General features: G+C 34.0%; 1 protein-coding gene across 4 annotated transcripts in view; it reads right to left on the reverse strand.

The window, feature by feature from the left end:
• CTNNA3 (catenin alpha 3) overlaps positions 1 to 18,842 on the reverse strand; it is a 1,688,099-nt gene that overhangs the window by 293,061 nt on the left and 1,376,196 nt on the right. The window contains exon 14 of one of the 4 annotated variants that reach the window (XM_077894692.1): positions 16,647 to 17,235. The exons of the other annotated variants lie outside the window; for them this stretch is intronic. Coding sequence (XP_077750818.1) covers positions 17,227 to 17,235 — 9 coding nt within the window. The 3' untranslated portion in view covers positions 16,647 to 17,226. Of the gene's footprint in view, positions 1 to 16,646; positions 17,236 to 18,842 lie in introns of those variants that run through there. 4 annotated transcript variants of the gene reach the window in all.

Consider the following 18,842-nt stretch of genomic DNA (forward strand, 5'->3'; position numbering starts at 1 on the left):
GGGTTTTTTGGATTTTAGGATTGCTATAAAGCAATTGCAAATCTTCATGTAATCTAGTTTACGGGTGAAGAAACTGAGGTTCATAAATATAAATTACCCAGTCTGTCCATTTTTAGTCAGATATAAATGCCCAAGATTATCACATTAGTATTTAATAGGAAGGATTCAGTTCAACAAAGATTTATCCAGTGGAGCTTTAAACTTAGGCCTGCCATGATTCATAGTCCATGCTTTTCCCACTATTCCAGGTAGTGCTAATTAGTACAAAATACTTTCTCTACAAGGCTTGGTATTTGGAAATGTCATATAACATTTTTCTGCTTGCCATGATAATAATGTGTATTGCAACAATTTTATTCTCAAATATTTGCTTTTAAGTTAGGAATTTCTTTTCAATTTTTCTTCCCACAAGGTGGATATAGAGGAGAATCAGACACCGATGGCAATTCTCACCTGCTCAGTTATGCTTTAATATAATTAAGAAAATGATATAATAAAGAACTTTATCTAAAGATAACTAATATGTTTTTATTAAAGCCCTAACATTTCTAACATCAAAAGAGAACTTTTAACATTTAACATTGCTTTCCTAAGCTATAAGCTAACCTTATTTGGTAGCAATTAAATGGTACCATACACTGAAGTTTATAGTCCTAATGATTTTTCAAAAGCAGTGTACATGTAATTCTTAATGGTGATTTTATTTTCTGAACCTAACTTCATTTCAAAAAGTTTTTCCATATAGAATAATTTCATAATGGACAAGACTCACAAGATTGGATCATCAAGTACTTTTCTTCATTTCTATGAACTCATTTGAAATGTCCTAATAGGAGGTAGTCATCCCTCTGAAATATTTTAGGGGGTGAGGTGATCCTCCCAAAGCAGGAACATTTAAGAATGTAATCTGACACAAGAGCTTGACTTCTTGGCCCCTGAGTTTATTGCTTTTTCCCTCATTATACACTAAGATATATTCATACAATATAATTAATGGTTTTAGTCACCACTCATTTCAGTGTAAAGGCAAACAAAATGAAATGTCTGGAATGGGTATATATTTTAAATTAATAAAGTTACTTTATTTTGTCCTCTCTTCTACTAGAGAAGCTCACTGCAAAACCACAGTATATAAACTAGCACTTATTATCCAATTATACACAAATATATGTATGATTTAGCTCTATTTGTAAGAATTCCAACAATGAGAAAGTTAAGAGTTTCACAATTATCTGACAAAGCCCCCATTCTCTCTCTACTCCTCCTTACTCTCAGATTTCAAAAGACCGAATTAGCACTACTGAATAAATTATCTTAATGCTACACTGCTGCTTCTAGGGAAGAAACTCTTTTTACTGTACAAACAGAAAATATGGTTTCACAGTCTAAACAGAAGAGAGGGACCCAGGGAGATCAAAGAAATACAGCCTGCAATGTATGCTAATCACTGCATAGTTTGAAGTTTTCAGCGTTAAATCCTAATGAGAGTGATGGCTTCCCCAAGGTTCAGATGAGATATCAGTCCTAGCCAACACCTTGATTTCAGCCTGGTGAGAGAATCTAGCTAATTTGCACCCAGACTACCGACCCATGGAAATGGCAAGATAATAAATTCGTTTTGTTTTAAACTGTTAAACTTGTGATAATTTGTTAATGCAGCAATAGACAATGAATACAATTTATTATGTTTTTTCATTAGAAGAATCAGTATTCTAAAGATGTTGATTCTCAAGTTAGTCCAGAAACAAAGTGGCATATATATAATCACTTGATTTATGACAAAGTTGACCGTGAATGGAAAAAGATGGTTGATTTAATAATTGTTAATTAACAGATCTATAGGATAGCCGCATAGGGAAAGATGTATCTTGACCTCTATCCCACAAAATAGTTAAAAGCCAATTCCAGGTAAATTGTACAATTTGAATATAGAAGGAAAACAATAAATTCTATGCAATATTATGACCTCAAGTTTTGGCAATTATTTCTTAAATGAGACAAATGTCACTGATCATAAAGGACAAGTCCAGTTGAGTCATTTTTATTAAAATAAAAAATTATTTCTCTCAATTAAGCCACCAAGGAAAAAAAACAAGTGCCTGTATGGAAAAAGATACATAATACATTTATCTCACCAATGAAAAGCATCTAGAATATATAATAATCTTACATCAATTTAAGAAATCAGACATTCAAAATAATTTAAAAAATAAAAAAAGAAACAAAAAGAAATCAGACATTCCTTTAAAAAATAGGTAAGAGTTTTATAAGTATTTCACAAAATAGGTAATTCAAATGGTCAATAAATATTTGAAAAGCTTTTCAAAATCCACATCCATCAAGGAAATGTCTATTAAAATGTAGTACCACTAACATTGACTAGAATGAATAAAATGGAAATGACTAATTACTATCAAGTGTTGGCTAAAATCTGAAGCAACTTAAAAAGCAACTCTTGTGCAATTCTAGTGGATATAAAATTGGTATGAAATTTTAGAACCTGGCAATACCTTCTAAAACTGAATCCATTATAACTAATGATCTAGGACACTCCTAGGTATAGAAATCCATTGGAAATGTACTCCTATGTGTGCTAAAAGGTATGTATAAAGAATATTCATAGCAGCACTAATAGTAATTGCCAAAACCTGAAAACAGAATACGTTTTTCCAAGTGTTAAAATGAATGAACCAAGCTAAACAAAATGTCATAGTTGAATCTGACAAACCACGCTGAGTAAAACAAGCTTATTGTAAAAGTGTACATATTTGATTGCATTCATATAAATCTTAAAAAGTGACAGACAAAACTACTCTATGGTGGTTGTCATGGACTGAATGTTTGTGCCCCTCCCCCCATTTTATATATTGAAACCCTACCCTGCAAAGTGATGGGTGGGGCCTTCAGGAGGTAATCCCATTAGGCCAGTTAAATAGGGCTGCCTTCATGAATGGGATCAGAGTCTATGGAAATCATGAGAGAACTTGCTGCTCTCTTCTCCCCACAATATAAGGACACAACAAGAATTCAGCAGTCTGCAACCCTAAAGAGGGTTCTCATCAGAAATCGACCATGCTGGCACTCTGATTTCAGATTTCCAGCCTCTAGAACTGTGAGAAAAAAAAAAAAAAATTCTGTCATTTATAAACCCTCTAGTCTACAGCAGCCAGAAGAGACTAAATAGTGGTAGAAAATAATGGTTACTTTCTAAAAATTTAATGACTGGGTGGGCACCCAGGCATGCCTCTGGCATACTGATGGTATCCATTTCTTGATTTCATGGTGCTTTCACTTTGTAAAAAGTCATGAATTTGTACATCTGATTTTGCACTTTCTTTGTATGTTACACTTCAACAAAAGATTATTCAATAACCCAAAGAAATATATATTTGTTATAAATCAGGAATAAATCCACAAGAATACATCTCCCCTTATTCAATAGGATTTCTTCCTCCAGTGCTGCCTACAGAGTTAAAAAAACACACACATAAATACACACACATACATATATAAACATACTGACCAAATATTGTTACACTGGAGATATACTTGTGAAGGATGACTGATGAATATTAATCTTTAAAGAACTTTTACTGTTGCTATGTACACATATATTTATATATATGTATATATCATATACATGTACAAATATATGTATCATATATGTATATATATTTATATATGTGTATGTATATGACCTATAGTTTCTCTTTATGATATAAAAAGTAAGAATTGTATAATATTGGGTTAGGAGTGTTTGAGACTGACCTAAGTGAAATGGTAAACCTCTATATAGTGACCTATATCTTTGAGGCTGGTAAAAAAATACAGTGAGGGCAATTCATTATTTTTTGTGGTAATCAGCTTCTAAAATGGCATCCAAAGATTCCTGCTTCCTAGTATTTACAATTAAGTGTATTCCCCTTCTCTTTAGTGTAGTCTGAATCCTGTCACTTGCTTCTCATGAACAGAGAATACAGCAAAATACATGTACAGCAAAAGTGACATGTCACTTCCAAACTATGTTATAAAAGAATGTGATTTGTTTTCCTCATATGTGCTATCTTCTCAGTTCATTCTGATGAGGCATTTGCCATGTTGTATGAGCTGCTCTTTGAAGTAGCACACATGATAAGGAACTGAAGGTAGACTTGGTCCAACAGAACCTAACAACCTGAGAGGAACTGCATCCTGAAAAATGTGACTACTTAAATATTTGATAATATTTACTCTTTATGATATTTTATTGGGTTGAGTGAGGGTGCATAACTTCTTCATTCTTAGAGAAAATGTTAAATGGCAGTCTTTGTAAATTATATAGAGTTTTGCAAATCTAAATTCAGAACTATTCATAACTTTCAATAAAAATGTAAAATCAGCAACAGGTTTTAGTTTTTTCTGAAGTAGCTCCCCAATCCTCACCCGTGCTATGACAATCCAGGTTTTGGAGAAAAACAGCAGATACAAAAAAAGTATTCTCTAGGTGTATCTTTCTAATATACTTGTGCTCATTTAGAATTTGCTCAGCTGTTGATTTTAAAAGTTCATTTCCTCATGCATAATGGTAACATGTAGTTGACAAAAGCCTCAAAAACCGAATTTATTTCCATAATTATAAAAACAGGAAAAAAGTTTTATATTCAACCAATGTATATATGTATGTGTGTGGGGGGTAAGGGAGTCTTCTTCTGTTTTACCAATAGAAAAGTAACTTACAATACTAGTAAAGGCTTATGTCTATCCAATTTTCATACAAAATTCTTGCTACTTGCAAAATTCTTGCTTGCTACTTGAATTTTTAAGGAAATTGTTGCATTTTGTAAGAATAAAAACACAATTGTTAGGATCAAGCAATGACTTCCGTGACATAATTGACATATATTATTAACCTATCTTCTCTGGATGGGATATTAACTATTGATTACAAATTATACCCTTTTTGGAATTTGAGGGCATTATTAGCCTCAGTCAACATTTGCTTCATAATTTTCTCAAAATACCATTTTCTTGAGATAAATAATAGATTTTTGTGATATAAAAAAAGGCATGAATATGTAGTATTCCAATTGCAACAATGACCTACACAATTTGTGATCCAGCAGTTGCCTGATAGGGCTATCTAAGATTCTTCCTCCTTTTAAAAAATGTCTTTATTTTTTATTTTTCTAGTGGTGAAAGAGTTCATATTTAGTATCATTGAGGGGACACAAAATGCTAACAGGATGGTTTCATCACTCAAACTCTAGCTCCAGAGTCTCTACAACAAAAGGGGCCTATGAAGGTGATTGGCTAATCTCTACAAATAGCCAAAGAAGGATTGCCTTCATATGTGTGAAATATAAAGCTAAAATAGTATGAGTTGGCTAGTTTAGAAAACAGCAATAAATGAGGCTTTGGGTGGAAAAGCCTAAACAGGAGGGAAAAACAAAACAAAACAAAACAAAACAAACAAAAAAACAGAGACTGGAGAGAAATCAGATCCCTTTTTGGAATACTAAATGATTTAAAAACATATATTTGCATATATCTAAAGGCAAAATGAAAGAATATATAATAGTTATCTCTGGATAGTAAGACAATTAAGACTTTTGTTCTATTTTTCTTTCTGTTCTTTCTAATGTTCCTATCATAAATATGCATTTTAGTTGCATAATTTTTTTTAAAAGATTGTTTAAGAGACATAAAATCAGCATTCATTTTTTTCCACTGTATAAAATACTTTGGTAGAAATCAGTATTACATTGGTGAGTAAGATAAATATTGTTTCTATTCAGGAGGAGCTTATAGTTTAATAGAAATAATGCAGGATCAACAAAGAAAACCTAATAATGCATAAGTTAGATACAGAATTTTATGAGAGCATTACCAAAGTAAAGTAACAGAGCCCAAGAGCTAACCCATAGCAAAGGAAAATAAATAATTATATTATAAGAAATTATTAAAATGACGTTTCATTAATTAATTGCACTTCATCTCAAATTCTAAAATACAAAGTATCCTTATATTTGTTGGGCCGGTGGGATCAAGGGGGATCAGGAGGCACCAACAAAATGGCAGCGGACCCTCCATCTTATTACCCTCCCCTCGGGACATTCCCACCACCAGCAGACCGCCCAAGGACACCTCATCATGGGGAGACAGGACCTATGCAGGAAACCTGAACCGCACCTAACCCAAATCCCATATAAGGGCATAAGCAGTTATCACTCCATACAGACACAACCCCTTACCTCTCACACCTTAAAAAGCTCACATGTACTCCCTTTGGGCAGGACTTCCCCGCTTTCTCCCTCCCCTGTGGGCCAGAACCTTGCCCAAAAGCACATCCCATTAAAAGCTTGCCTCCACCAACTTTGGCCTGGCCTATTTCATTTCACTACCAATCAGATTAAGCCTGACAATATTCTGTTTCAATTTTTTATTCCCTTAACCCTGGGCATGAAATAGTTAATGTACTATCTTCCCATCCCCAGCCTCCCCACCCTGGTGTATTTTACTATTAAAATCAGCAGGTTGACTGTTCATGTTTGAAAAGGCCTTACTCTACAATTGCTTTTTCATAGTCTCTTTTGCTTTTTCATAGTCTCTTTTGGTTCAAAAATCATGTTGATAAAACCTAATAGATTTAGGAACCCTCAATAACAACATCATCATCAAAAACAAAAGTACTTGATTATCATTTAGAAAATGAGGCAATTCACATCACTCGTAGCATTCTACAGTTCACTTAGAAATATCCTTTGAAGAGAACATGTTTCATACTTACTTTTCATCAAACATTTTAAGTATTTCCTTTATGAGCTTTAAGTGGCACTGCACTGGTTTGTTTATTGTTTTTGTTCATATTCTCTTCAACTATGGGACAAGACATGATGTTGTAGTACATGTTATTAAAGCATTTGTTTCACTGTTAAACTGGGCAGGGTTTTTTTTTTTAACACAAAATACTATGTATTATCTTTGTACAATATGTTCAGTTTAAATTCCCCTGCCTGCTATTCCAAGAAAAAAGGCTATAAATATTAAGCCAGGAACAGTGATAATAAAGTATGGCCATTTTAGCGCATATATATGTATTTAGGGATATACGTATCCCTAAATTTTAACAAATGTGTTATCTGTAACGATAAAGTGTTTAAAAACAAACTAAAATAATTAATATTTGAAGATCTTATGATTTTTGAGTAAACATCAATTTGAATTGTGCAGTACCGTACTGCAAATGGCTGGGAGTCCTCCACTGACCAGGCTAGAGGAAAGGCTTTTATAAAACAGACATAGAAACAAAAATGGAAATTAGTTGACTGGCTATAGTTTAAGCAGCCATTTGGGAAAGCCAATTTGCTATTTGTGATTGGTTGTTCTTGATTTCTTAACCTTGAGGCATTTACTGGAATTGACTCTGGCTTTGGTTTCAGTTCCGTGCCAAGGGATTAGAACCACCGAGGTCTAATGGCCTCCTCGTTTAATTACTTTAACATATGTGACCTGTATTTCTGTATTTTTACTATAATGGTAACTCATACATTGGCATATTTTTACATTCAAGGCTGCTTAGTAGGAAAGTCTGGGTTGTAATTTCCCCTTTCTGCCTTTCTGTTCTCTTAGGAAATTCCAAGATTCTAAAAGTCATTGCCTGTGGAAATGAATCATTAACATTTCAAATGAAGTACCAAAATCAGTAAATGCAAATCATCATTCTGATATCAACATGAACTTATGCAAGTGGCCCATTTGCAATTATCACACTTGACTTTTCTGTTTATAAAACACAGATATCTTAACCTTAATCATTGCATCATCCATATGTGATTTCCTCTTTGGGCTTTTGAATATACATCAGCCAGCAAGAAAAATAATACTCTTTATAATACCTAGAGATCCCTGTAAGAACCAAATAGATAGCCTACTGGGATACCAGATGCACTGTAGTACTACAGTTTAAAGGAACAGATGCTCTTTGTTAACCTTATTTTCTAACAAAAAATAAACAAAGTTTTAAAAATAGAGATTGGGAAGGAAGCTTAGAAATTTCACATCTCCAAATATTGGGAAGTTTCAAAGAGGGATAATTCAAAGTGTTGGTTAAAATCATATAAAGATAAAGGGAATAGCCTTTGATAACAAAGAGAACAGACATCAGGAACCAAATGATGACTTTGGAGCAAATAAACATAATGCATGGTGATAAATATGGCATATGTGACAAAGAACAGGGAAAAGTTATGTAGGCAATCCCAAAATTTATTTTTTAATAAAGAACAAAGCTTGCTATTATATAATCTTTATCAAACAGATTTAAGAAAAGATTTAAAAAAATTATCCTCAAATCAGAGTAATTTTGAGGAAACCTAATTTTGAGGAAATAGCAATCTAATGATTTCAAATACAAAGAGACAAAAAAAATAATGCTTTACCCGTAGTCATCCATGCATTGCCTTGTTAGTAAGAATGAGAAGCTATTACGGAGATAAAGAAAACTAAAGAACTCTAATGGCTGAATAATATTCCATTGTATACATAGACCACATCTTCTTTATCTATTGATCTTTCTTTTTTTTTTTTTTTCCATTGATCTTTCGATGGACACCGAGGTTACTTCAACAGTTTCACTATTGTGGATGCTGCTATAAACATTGGGGTGCAGGTGTCCTGCTATTACACTGCATCTGTATCTTTAGGATAAATCCCCACTAGTGCAGTTTCTGGGTCATAGGGTATTACTCAGCATTAGAAACAATGAATACTCACAATTTGCTTCAACGTGGATAGAACTGGAGGGTATATGCTGAGTGAGGTAAATCAATCGGAGAAGGACAAACATTATATAGTCTCCTTCATTCGGGGAATATAAAAATAGTGAAAGGGATTAAAGGGGAAAGGAGAGAGAATGAGTGGGAAATATCAGAGAGGGTGACAGAACATGAGAGACTCCTAACTCTGGAAAAAGAACAAGGGGTAGTGGAAGGGGAGGTGAGTGGGGGGTTGGGGTGACTGGGTGATGGGCACTAAGGGGGCACTTGATGGGATGAACTCTGGGTGTTGGCAAATCGAACTCCAATTAAAAAATATACAAAAAAATTGTTTTAAATAAAAAATAAGGAGCTCTTTGAAACTCATATTGCACCAGATGAATCACAAGCAAAAAACCCGAAACCTTGAATGGTCTTCGTCTTCTTAAAAGGTTAAAAAATAAAAGACACCCACACTCACACAAAGGACTGCATGAAAACTTGGTCAATGGAGTGTTCTACTCTTAATTTCCTGGTTGTGGTAGTGTACCACAGTTATACAAATTCACAGCTGAAGGGTACATAAGTTCTCCCTGCATAATTTCTTACAATTGCAGGTGAACCTACAAGAATCTCAAACTAAAAGTTAAAAAAGTAAAATAAAGGCAAATAAAGAATGACCTGTATAATCTAATTAGAGTTAATGTGAAAAATAATTAATCTTAGAAAACCTTATAAAGAAATGAAAGAAAATTAATCTTATAAATTTACTTAAAATGGTCTTACAACCTATATTTGGGGATGTCATTAAGACCCTGGAATTAAAAAATCCAAAGGAATCAGTTCTAATAAATTTACTTTATGATGAATTTTATATAATATGAATTATATTTAAATAACTATAATCACCATATACATATCCAACAAAAGACTACTGTCAGGAATATATGAAGAATTCCTACAAATCAACGATAAAGGAACAGACTCAGTGATTGAGCATCTGCCTTTGGCTCAGGTCATGATCCCAGAGTCCTAGGATAGAACTCTGCAATGGGGTTCCCCACGGGGAGCCTGCTTTTCCCTCTGCCATGTCTCTGCCTCTCTCTCTATGTCTCTTGTGAATAAATGAATAAAATATTTTAAAAAATAAAATAAATCAACAATAAAAACATGAAAAAGTTGATCAAAAATGGGCAAAGAATGTGAACAGATACCTAAAACAGAAGATATACACATAGTCAATAAGCAAAGAAAAGTTGCTAACATCCTGATCACTAGGAGAATTTATATTAAAACCATTAGGCGATACCATTTTGTATTCACTAGAGTAAGTAAAATGAAAGGAATTGAGAATAGTAAATGTTAAGTAAAGCAATTAGAACTCTCACGCATTACTTGTGGGAATATAAAGTGGTATAAATATTTTGAAAAGGAGTTTGGGAGTTTCTTAGAAAGTTAAACATATGCCCTTGCAATTACCCAGCACCCTTGCAATTCCACTATTAAGAATGGAATTTATAAAAAAGAAAATAAAAGAATGGAATTTATGAAGAAGAAATAAGAATTCCACAAATTAATGCAATAAGAATGTCCATGGTTTCCTCATTCATATAATAACCCATAAAATGAGAAAAAACTAAATGACTTCAATAGGAAAATAGATAAACAAACTGTGGCTCATTAATACAATGGAGTACTATTCATCAATAAAAAGGAGTGTACTATCATTATGAACAGCAATATAGATGAGATGAAAAATATTATGTTAAGCAAAAAATAAATAATTCATATTTTATAAAATTCATCAAAAAGTAAATTTATTAGAACTGATTCCTTTGGATTTTTGCTCAGCTTGTTCATGAGAATATAATGAACAATTACCCTCAGATTTTCAATTGCCCTCAGGATTCCCTATTGTCAATATCCATACCAATTTCAAACTTATTTTATTGATTTTTTTTATCTTGGTTTATTTTCAAAAAGCAGTCAAGTGATCACTGAAATGAATTTTCTTTAATCCAGTTTGATGCTGTTGACATTGCATAATTTTCTGTTTACACGGCATACAAAAATATTAATATTTCAGCAGACAGTTCAACACTACAACTCTTTTACCTAAAAGAATGAATATAATACTTAAAATTACTAGTTGAATCGTGAAATTTCTCTGTTTACCTCTAGAAACTTTTCGCACTATATTCTCACTATACATAACAATGCCGTGGTAAAGAATCTTCTTAGTGCAAAAGTATAGAATGCCAGAACAAAACAAGTTTATAAGGTTGGAATCAAAATATCTTCAAGGACAAAACAGTGACATAATGGTGGATTAAAATTGACAGGTGCAAAGTTTCCAGCACATTCAGATAAACAGATAACTTTGCAGCTCTAATAAACTTGCTGTCTTAACAATTAATTTTACCAGCAGGTGGTAAAATTGCTCCCTAATCCAATATTCTACAGTGACTCAACTACTCCTGTCTACTGTTTCTTCTTCTCTTGCCATTATAAACTCTACATTCTTTCAAAATTTATTTCTGTTTACTCAGAGCTTTTTCTAATAAGGTCATCCCACTACTATCTTTTATCTTTGTGTTTTCTGTTTTTTTGTGACTTCTGTGACTTTAATATAATTCACAAAAGGGGATCTGACTGAATTGGCCAATTGTCACATATGGCAGAGAATATCAGTTTTGGATAGTATAGAACTTTCGTGCTGGTATCCTCATAGATTACTGATCATTCTACATGGCTGACTTTGGATGAGAAGTGATCCCTGCTCCAATAATCCATGGCTAGATTTGCAGAGGCATATAGAACTAAACACAGTCATGCATGCATTAGGAATCCCTTTGAAGGGAACTGTGAAAATGTCAGGCACACAGAGGCTTCTCTGGAAAGAGTTGTGTAGCCAGAGGTCACCTTGCATGGTCTGCCTCAACACATTCATTTATTAGAGCCTCTTTCAGGGACATCTCTTTTATTCCACGGATCTGTCTTCATATTGGTGAAGCAGTACCATATGATTAATACCATACCTTTGAAATTCTTTAAATATCTGATGTTGAAAATGCTCCTTCATATTCTTCATTTTCTAAATCTTAACATTTTTGGTGCATTTGTTAGGGACAAATTTTAGAATAATTTTGTCAGTTCCAGAAAAAATAAAAAACCTCTTGAAAATTAGTTTGGAGCTGCATTTTCATAGGTTATTTAAGGGTAATTGGCATCTAAAATATTCAATCTTGGGGATCCCTGGGTGGCGCAGCGGTTTAGCGCCTGCCTTTGGCCTAAGGCATGATCCTGGAGTCCCGGGATCAAGTCCCACATCGGGCACCCTGCATGGAGCCTGCTTCTCCCTCTGCCTGTTGTTTCTGCCTCTCTCTCTCTCTCTCTCTCTCTCTTTCTCTGTGTGTGTGTGTGTCTCTCATGAATAAATAAATAAAATCTTAAAAAAATAAAAATTAAAAAATAAAATTTTCAATCTTTCCACCAAGTCACTGTAGTAGACTAAAATCCATTGAACTAAATTCTTATAATCCATAAATTCCAATAGTTCCATACTGGCAAAATGAAATTAAACAAGAGAATGCCAATTGTAGGATGGTTCAGCAGCTACATAAGAAATGCTTCATGATATTTCAGTACCCCAAAATGATTTGAGAATATAAGAATCATAATAATTACTCTAATATGATAGTTCAAAAATTGAAGAATATAAACATTGTTTGAAAAATAATAAAATAAGAACTATTTGTAAGCAGTTACTATGTCTCAGAGTTCCAAGTACTTAACATGAATGGAACGTTTAATCCTCAGTGGGGGATTTATCAATCTCATTTATCAAATGAGGAAACATTTGTGAAATGTTAAGCAACTTGCCTAATGTAACACAGCTATTAAGTGGTGGAAAGAATGAACTCCAAGTAGTTTGATCTAAAGACTATATGTTTAAATATTATGCTAGATCTGTCTGTGAAATATGAAAGGCATTAATTTGGGATGTGTGGCTGGCTCAGTTGGTAAAATATGCAATTCTTGATCTCAGGGATGGTGAGTTTGAGCCCCACTATGTGTAGAGTTTCCGTTAAAAAAAAAAAAAAAAACACCAGTTTAATCTAGCAAAAGGTATTTATTTGTGACATGTTAACTTTTACATATGTTAAAAAACTTTAAAAAGAATAAGTTTTGTAAAAATAAAAATCAGTATGTATTATCATTACATTCTCTAGATTTCCCAAATCTTCATAGGATTATCAAATATGTATCAAACCAACCTATTAATTTGAGAACATATTTTGAAGTTTATTTGCCTTAGGCATCAAAATATTCTTTAACTTAATCAGTTCTTAATAAAAATCATTACTCTTATTATTCTCATTTTAATATTCCTCTCTAATTTTTAATTTCTGAAAAAGTCATCCACTCACTTATTCCTTCAAAAACGAGCTACTCATGATCTGCTATGTGCTAAGCATCATGATGCCATAGTAATGAAAAGAGACTTGGAACCATAGTCTTGGTTTTCCCTAGAGCTTAGATTCTAACAAGAAAACATGATAAATAGTTGTAATCATTGCTATTATTGGTAGGTATTAGGTGCTACGTGAATGTATTAGAATACCTAATCATAAGTTGGGTTGAGAAAATCCTTCCAGAAGGAAATGACATCCAAACAGATATACAAGCATAAATAAAAATTAATATAGAGAAAGGGTAGAGGGGACAGACAGAATGACAAAATGATTAAATATTCAGAGGTGATAGGACTTGGTAAATAATTTGATAACAGAGGACGATGGCCAAGTTCCTGGCTCCAGAGATCAGGTAAATATTAATATTTCCTTCAGTTTTCATTTTAAACTGTTTTCATACCCATGATCTCCATTTAATCTGAGAAAAGCCTTTTGGGAGATTCAAAGATATTTTCTAGCTTAAAATTTAAAAGGGTTACATTGTTTGACTAATGTCTCAGCTGTAGGGAAGGTGGTTAGTGGAAAGCACATAAAATTAATTTCTTTTTACCATTATTTCTACTCAATTTTATAACACATGTCTAATTCTACTGTCTAAAGTACACGATGTCTTCTTTTAATCTAGATTGCTATCCGAATTCAGGGCTATGTCATATTATCCCTTTTGCTACCTAATGTAGGAATTCTTCACTAGCTATCCTGACAGGAGCAATCCATTATCAGTACATCACAGCTGGCAGAAAGTTTTGATCAACCATGTGAACACCCTTACCACTACCAAGTGCAAAATGCACATAAATATTTTGTATAACGGCCAAGCAGACGCAGAAGGACAATGCATCTCTACACAAGGCTTCTGCAGGCCTCTTTCTTGTTCTGTTATCCTCCCTCTAGTTTTTTAATCTGTTCTGATATTTAGCAGGTTTTTGCTCTATGTTCTGATTGGGAAATACAGGTTCATTGGACCACACTACAAGGGTGTGTGTGTATTGTCAGAAGAATCCCTTTCTGACAGTTCTAGTTCCATGTCCCTCCACTGTCTACTTATGAACTTAGAAATGAAATAGTCAACAAGGACCCAGAAGCCATAAAGCATCTTCTTGGGGGGTACCATATTGAAAGGGCGGCAGAGTTCACCAGTGCTCTAGCTCAGCATGCAGCAGGCACTTCAAATCGGTTAAACTGTGCACTAGGCTTTTCCTTCAAAATAATTTTGCATCCAAAGCCCCGCTCTCTCTGTCTCTCTCCCTTTTGGTTTTATGAGTAGAGGATGGTTTTAAGTATCCTCCAGAGTCTCTATAAAGGAAGTTGACCATATAGTAGTTCCAATAGGAAGAAGCAAAGTCTAGAGATACCGAAGAGTCACTTTTCTATAATCCAGGCAATATGTCGGTGGCTATCTCTGAACAGCAACAGGAAGAAAGTTTTCAGTATAGGTGACAAATTATCACTCAATGGTGATTTGGCACTCTGCAGGTATTAGCTCCTTGTCATGGAGCACTAAAGTACTCATCGGGGAGGAGCAGGAGAGCTTCACATGCCCACTCATTTTTCCCATATGGTCTAGACAAGTCTGGTGTCTCAGACTTCCTTTGTTACTCTGACCCCTCAAAGCAGATAAAACTACTAAAATACACAGCGGGGGGGGGGGGTGCTTTTCCAGCTTTTCCTCTAGACTCTCTTAAATCTATTTGTTATTGATAAATTTTATATCTCTTCTTTAAAATTGGGCTTTTCAAAAATCTTTTTTTCTTACCGCTCAAAAAGCTCTGCTCTTGCAGATGAATAGCTTTAGCTTTGAAACAATTGTTTCTTAAAGAAGGATATGAATTCAAATTTGCAAATGGGAGAACCAGATGAGGACTGACTGCAAAGCAAGTCCATATTCGCATAAAATATTAACAGGATTCTGAGAAAATAAAATTTCTATGTTAGAGTCTAGCCCTGTCCCATTTTTGACTCCAAGACTCTGTTAGGGCCAACTTGCAAAATCAATGCAAATGTAAGAATTGAAGTGCGGGTAGAAGTTTTAGTTAAGGGAGCAGCTTTCAGCCTTGATTTGTTTACTTGGCTATGCATTCCTATCTCTATCTACTCAAATTTCTTCAAGCTCTGAACGAGCAGAGTTATTCAGTAGGGAACAGCAGCATAGGTAAATGACAGGAAGCTTATACTTAGAAAACCTTTGAAAAACAATGTGCAATACCTAGCAACCTCTCCCTCTTAATCTTACCTTCTTTATAACTGAATTTAATTAAGCTTTCTACATTTTTAAGGATAGTTCAGAAATAATAAAATCAGTCTCCCACACCTCTATACCCAGAAACTCTAGATACAATACTAAGATCACTTTTAGCTTAGTGGGTAATAAAGGCTGTATGGGTCGCACAATAATGCAGGATTTGGAACCAGATAAAAATGCTTAATTGTGAACCCTGTTGGACACTGTCTAGCAGATTGACTTTGGGAGAGTAATTGTAAATGATTTGTTCCCTTTCTTGCCAATAAGATGGCTATTTGAATCCCTTCCTCAAGGGTTTCTTTAAGGGTGAAATGAGAGAATGTATGTACAGTTCCTGCCAGGTAACCATCTCTCAACAAAACTTTCTCCCCTCCGGCTAGATTTCTGTATCAGCAGCTCAAGGATATAACTTTTACCTCTACTTGATCTTCTCAGTTTCTGTTGGGAATTTTATTTTAAACTGAAGGGCATTTTCCCTTAGTTCACTTCTTAAACAAATTCAATACATTTAAATTATTTCCCTTGATCTTCCTACTTCATCTTCTCTTCCAGAGAAGCTAATTTGACCTTCTCCCCAAGCTACTTGTCACTTGTTCTTTTCTTCAGTCCTTATATTAGTATGTTCCTGTTCTTAGCCAATGACTTCAAATTCGATTCTCTACGTGATTTTTAAAAAGATATATGTATTTAATTAATACAAAATGTTCTACAAAATACATTGTATTACAAGTGCATTTGGTCAATACAATGTGTTTGTTTCTCTTTTTGTTGATTTGCATCTGTGGTTGTCGTAACATCAAAAATGCACTGCATGTGGAGTCAGGAGATCTGTGACTTTGACACTAAGCTGTATGCACTTAGGCAATATATCACTTCACCTCTACAGAACTCAAAGTCTTCTAAAATTTGAGCTATGTGATTTTTTACTCAACCTCTACAGAACTCAAAGTCTTCTAAAATTTGAGCTATGTGATTTTTTACTCAACTCAGCTCTATCATTTTGGAATTTAACTTTGGCAGTAATGCAACGTTCCACTAATGACATTATGTTGGCTTCCCTATTTTTCTACCCATGACCTCAAATGACTGCTTCCACTTTTCCTTGTGTTTTGTCTCTGTCTGCCTTTCTCCCTTTCTTCTCTTTCATACTTTTCCCACTACAGGAAAACTTATAAGAAAGAGATATACCACCAGGAATTTTATGGGTTCATGCTAACTTTTATTTGAGGCTGAAACTAAGAGAACCTAATGTGTAACATTATGGAATTATAAAAATCAAATCAAGCTTCCGGTAGTTATAGAATGGTCTTATTTCTGCTAAGAAAAACAAATAAACAAAAGATAATACATAGACAATCAAGTATATGTGTTAGAATTCATGTAGAAAATGATCTGAAAGGATACAAACAAAAGAGCTAAAAGCAATTAGCACTGGAAGAAAACAGTTTGCAACAGGGGAGTAGGAATAGTCAGGGTTTGAATGTTTACCATAAACTAGTCTGTGTTGTTTAATTTGTTATCAAAGCATGCATTACTCTTATAATAAAAAAGCTATTGTTGACTAATATTTGTTTTTATTCAAATTTTTATTTTACAAAGTGGCTTTGTAGTTTACTATAAATTCGGTATAAAGTTATTAACAAGATAGTGATTCAAGATGGAGGAATGTTTATTATTATCACACAACAAATAGATTGCCAGTGGATGAATCTGTTTTCAACTTGGCCCAAGCAGGAAGTGGTGCTTTCTTCCGAAAAGTGATTTGAGACTGCTCTTCTCATTGCATCTATGGTAAGAAAACTAATTAGGGTAATTAAAATATAATTGGAAGAGGAAAGACAGGTAGAACTAAATCTTTACATTACAGAAAGTACTGAGAGCTAGGCAAAAGCCAACCCTGGATTTAACAGAATAGAATGTGGATTCGGCAGGATTTTGCAGAACATATTGGAGCAAAGCTAATCTCTCCATAGAAATTGATAGGTAAAGATTACCTTTATAGAAACTTCTCTCAGAAGTACACAGACTAATGACTTTGCAGATAACCATAAGGACAAGGATTCAATAGTAAACAATGTTAGAAAAAAAAGACAAAAAAAAAAAAAAAACTGGGCTAGAATCAAGACACACAGTTTTTATCAACTCAAGTTTTTATCAAAACCCTATATATAATATTTACAATTCTATGACTTTATGCCTACATAAAGAGTTTACTTTCAGAGTGTGGGTTTAGTCATTGTCAGGGTGTCAGGTTTATTTTGTTGATGTTCTCCCATTATGGTGTGAGGACACCACAGAATGTCCTAAGGACTCCAAAGGGAAAGGGAGAACTGTTTAATTTCTCTCTCAGAGCACTACTCATTTCAAAAATTCTGATTTCTCTTTTCCTGTCCCAAATTCTCTACTTCTATCTAAGCTCTACGGAGGTGTTCTGGTCCCAACAGGCCGGCATTTTCTCAACTTATAATTGCAGTATTTAGCTCCTTTTGCCTGATGTAGCATTAGTCATCAGTTTCAAGAAACCCTGACACCAATACCGTGAATATCTAAACCTATTTGATCATCTATGTCCCCAAATACAGTGAACCTATCTTCTTAACTTACCGGTTCTCTATGTGACATTCTACACAGGTGAAAACCTCTTGCCTTGGCTTCTGACTCAGCACTCTTTTTTTTTTTTTTTAAGATTTTATTTATTTTTCATAGGATACATAGAGAGAAGGCAGAGGCATAAGCAGAGGGAGAAGCAGGCTCCATGTAGGGAGCCTGACGTGGGACTCGATCCCGGATCCCGGATCCTGGGATCACCCCCTGAGCCCAAGGCAAAAGCTCAACGGCTGAGCCACCCAGGTGTCCCTGACTCAGCACTCTTGATTTTCTTCTCATTTTTTCTCTTACTTCTTGTCAGTTTCCTTTGCTATCTACTCCTCCTCAGCTTGAATTTTAAATGTGTTTGTTCCCATATACATATATTTTTTTTCTTTTCTAATATACTCTCTCCAAAGGTGAGTTATGTTTTATGCTAAGGGAAAACATATTTCTATAATAGATCAAATTTATTCTAAGTTCCCAAATCAAATATCCAGTGACCTATATATCTATAAAATAAGCAAATTTAATATCTAATGAGCCCACTAAAATGTAATTAAACTTCTACCCCAAATTGGTTTCTTTTCCACTAGCTCATTAAGTCACCCATCCACATAATGACCCAAAACAAGACATCCAAGAGGCAAATTGCTTTCTACAATTTCCTTTAATTTCACATTTATTTCCAGCAAATTTGGTATATTTTATCTCTAAAATAAGTTTCAAATATGTCCACCTCTTTTACCAACTCTCTAATCCAACTGTCCAATATAAATATAATGCAAGCAGCATATGCAATTTTAA

Source organism: Canis aureus, chromosome 4 (assembly GCF_053574225.1).
Source record: "Canis aureus isolate CA01 chromosome 4, VMU_Caureus_v.1.0, whole genome shotgun sequence".
NCBI lineage: Eukaryota > Metazoa > Chordata > Mammalia > Carnivora > Canidae > Canis > Canis aureus.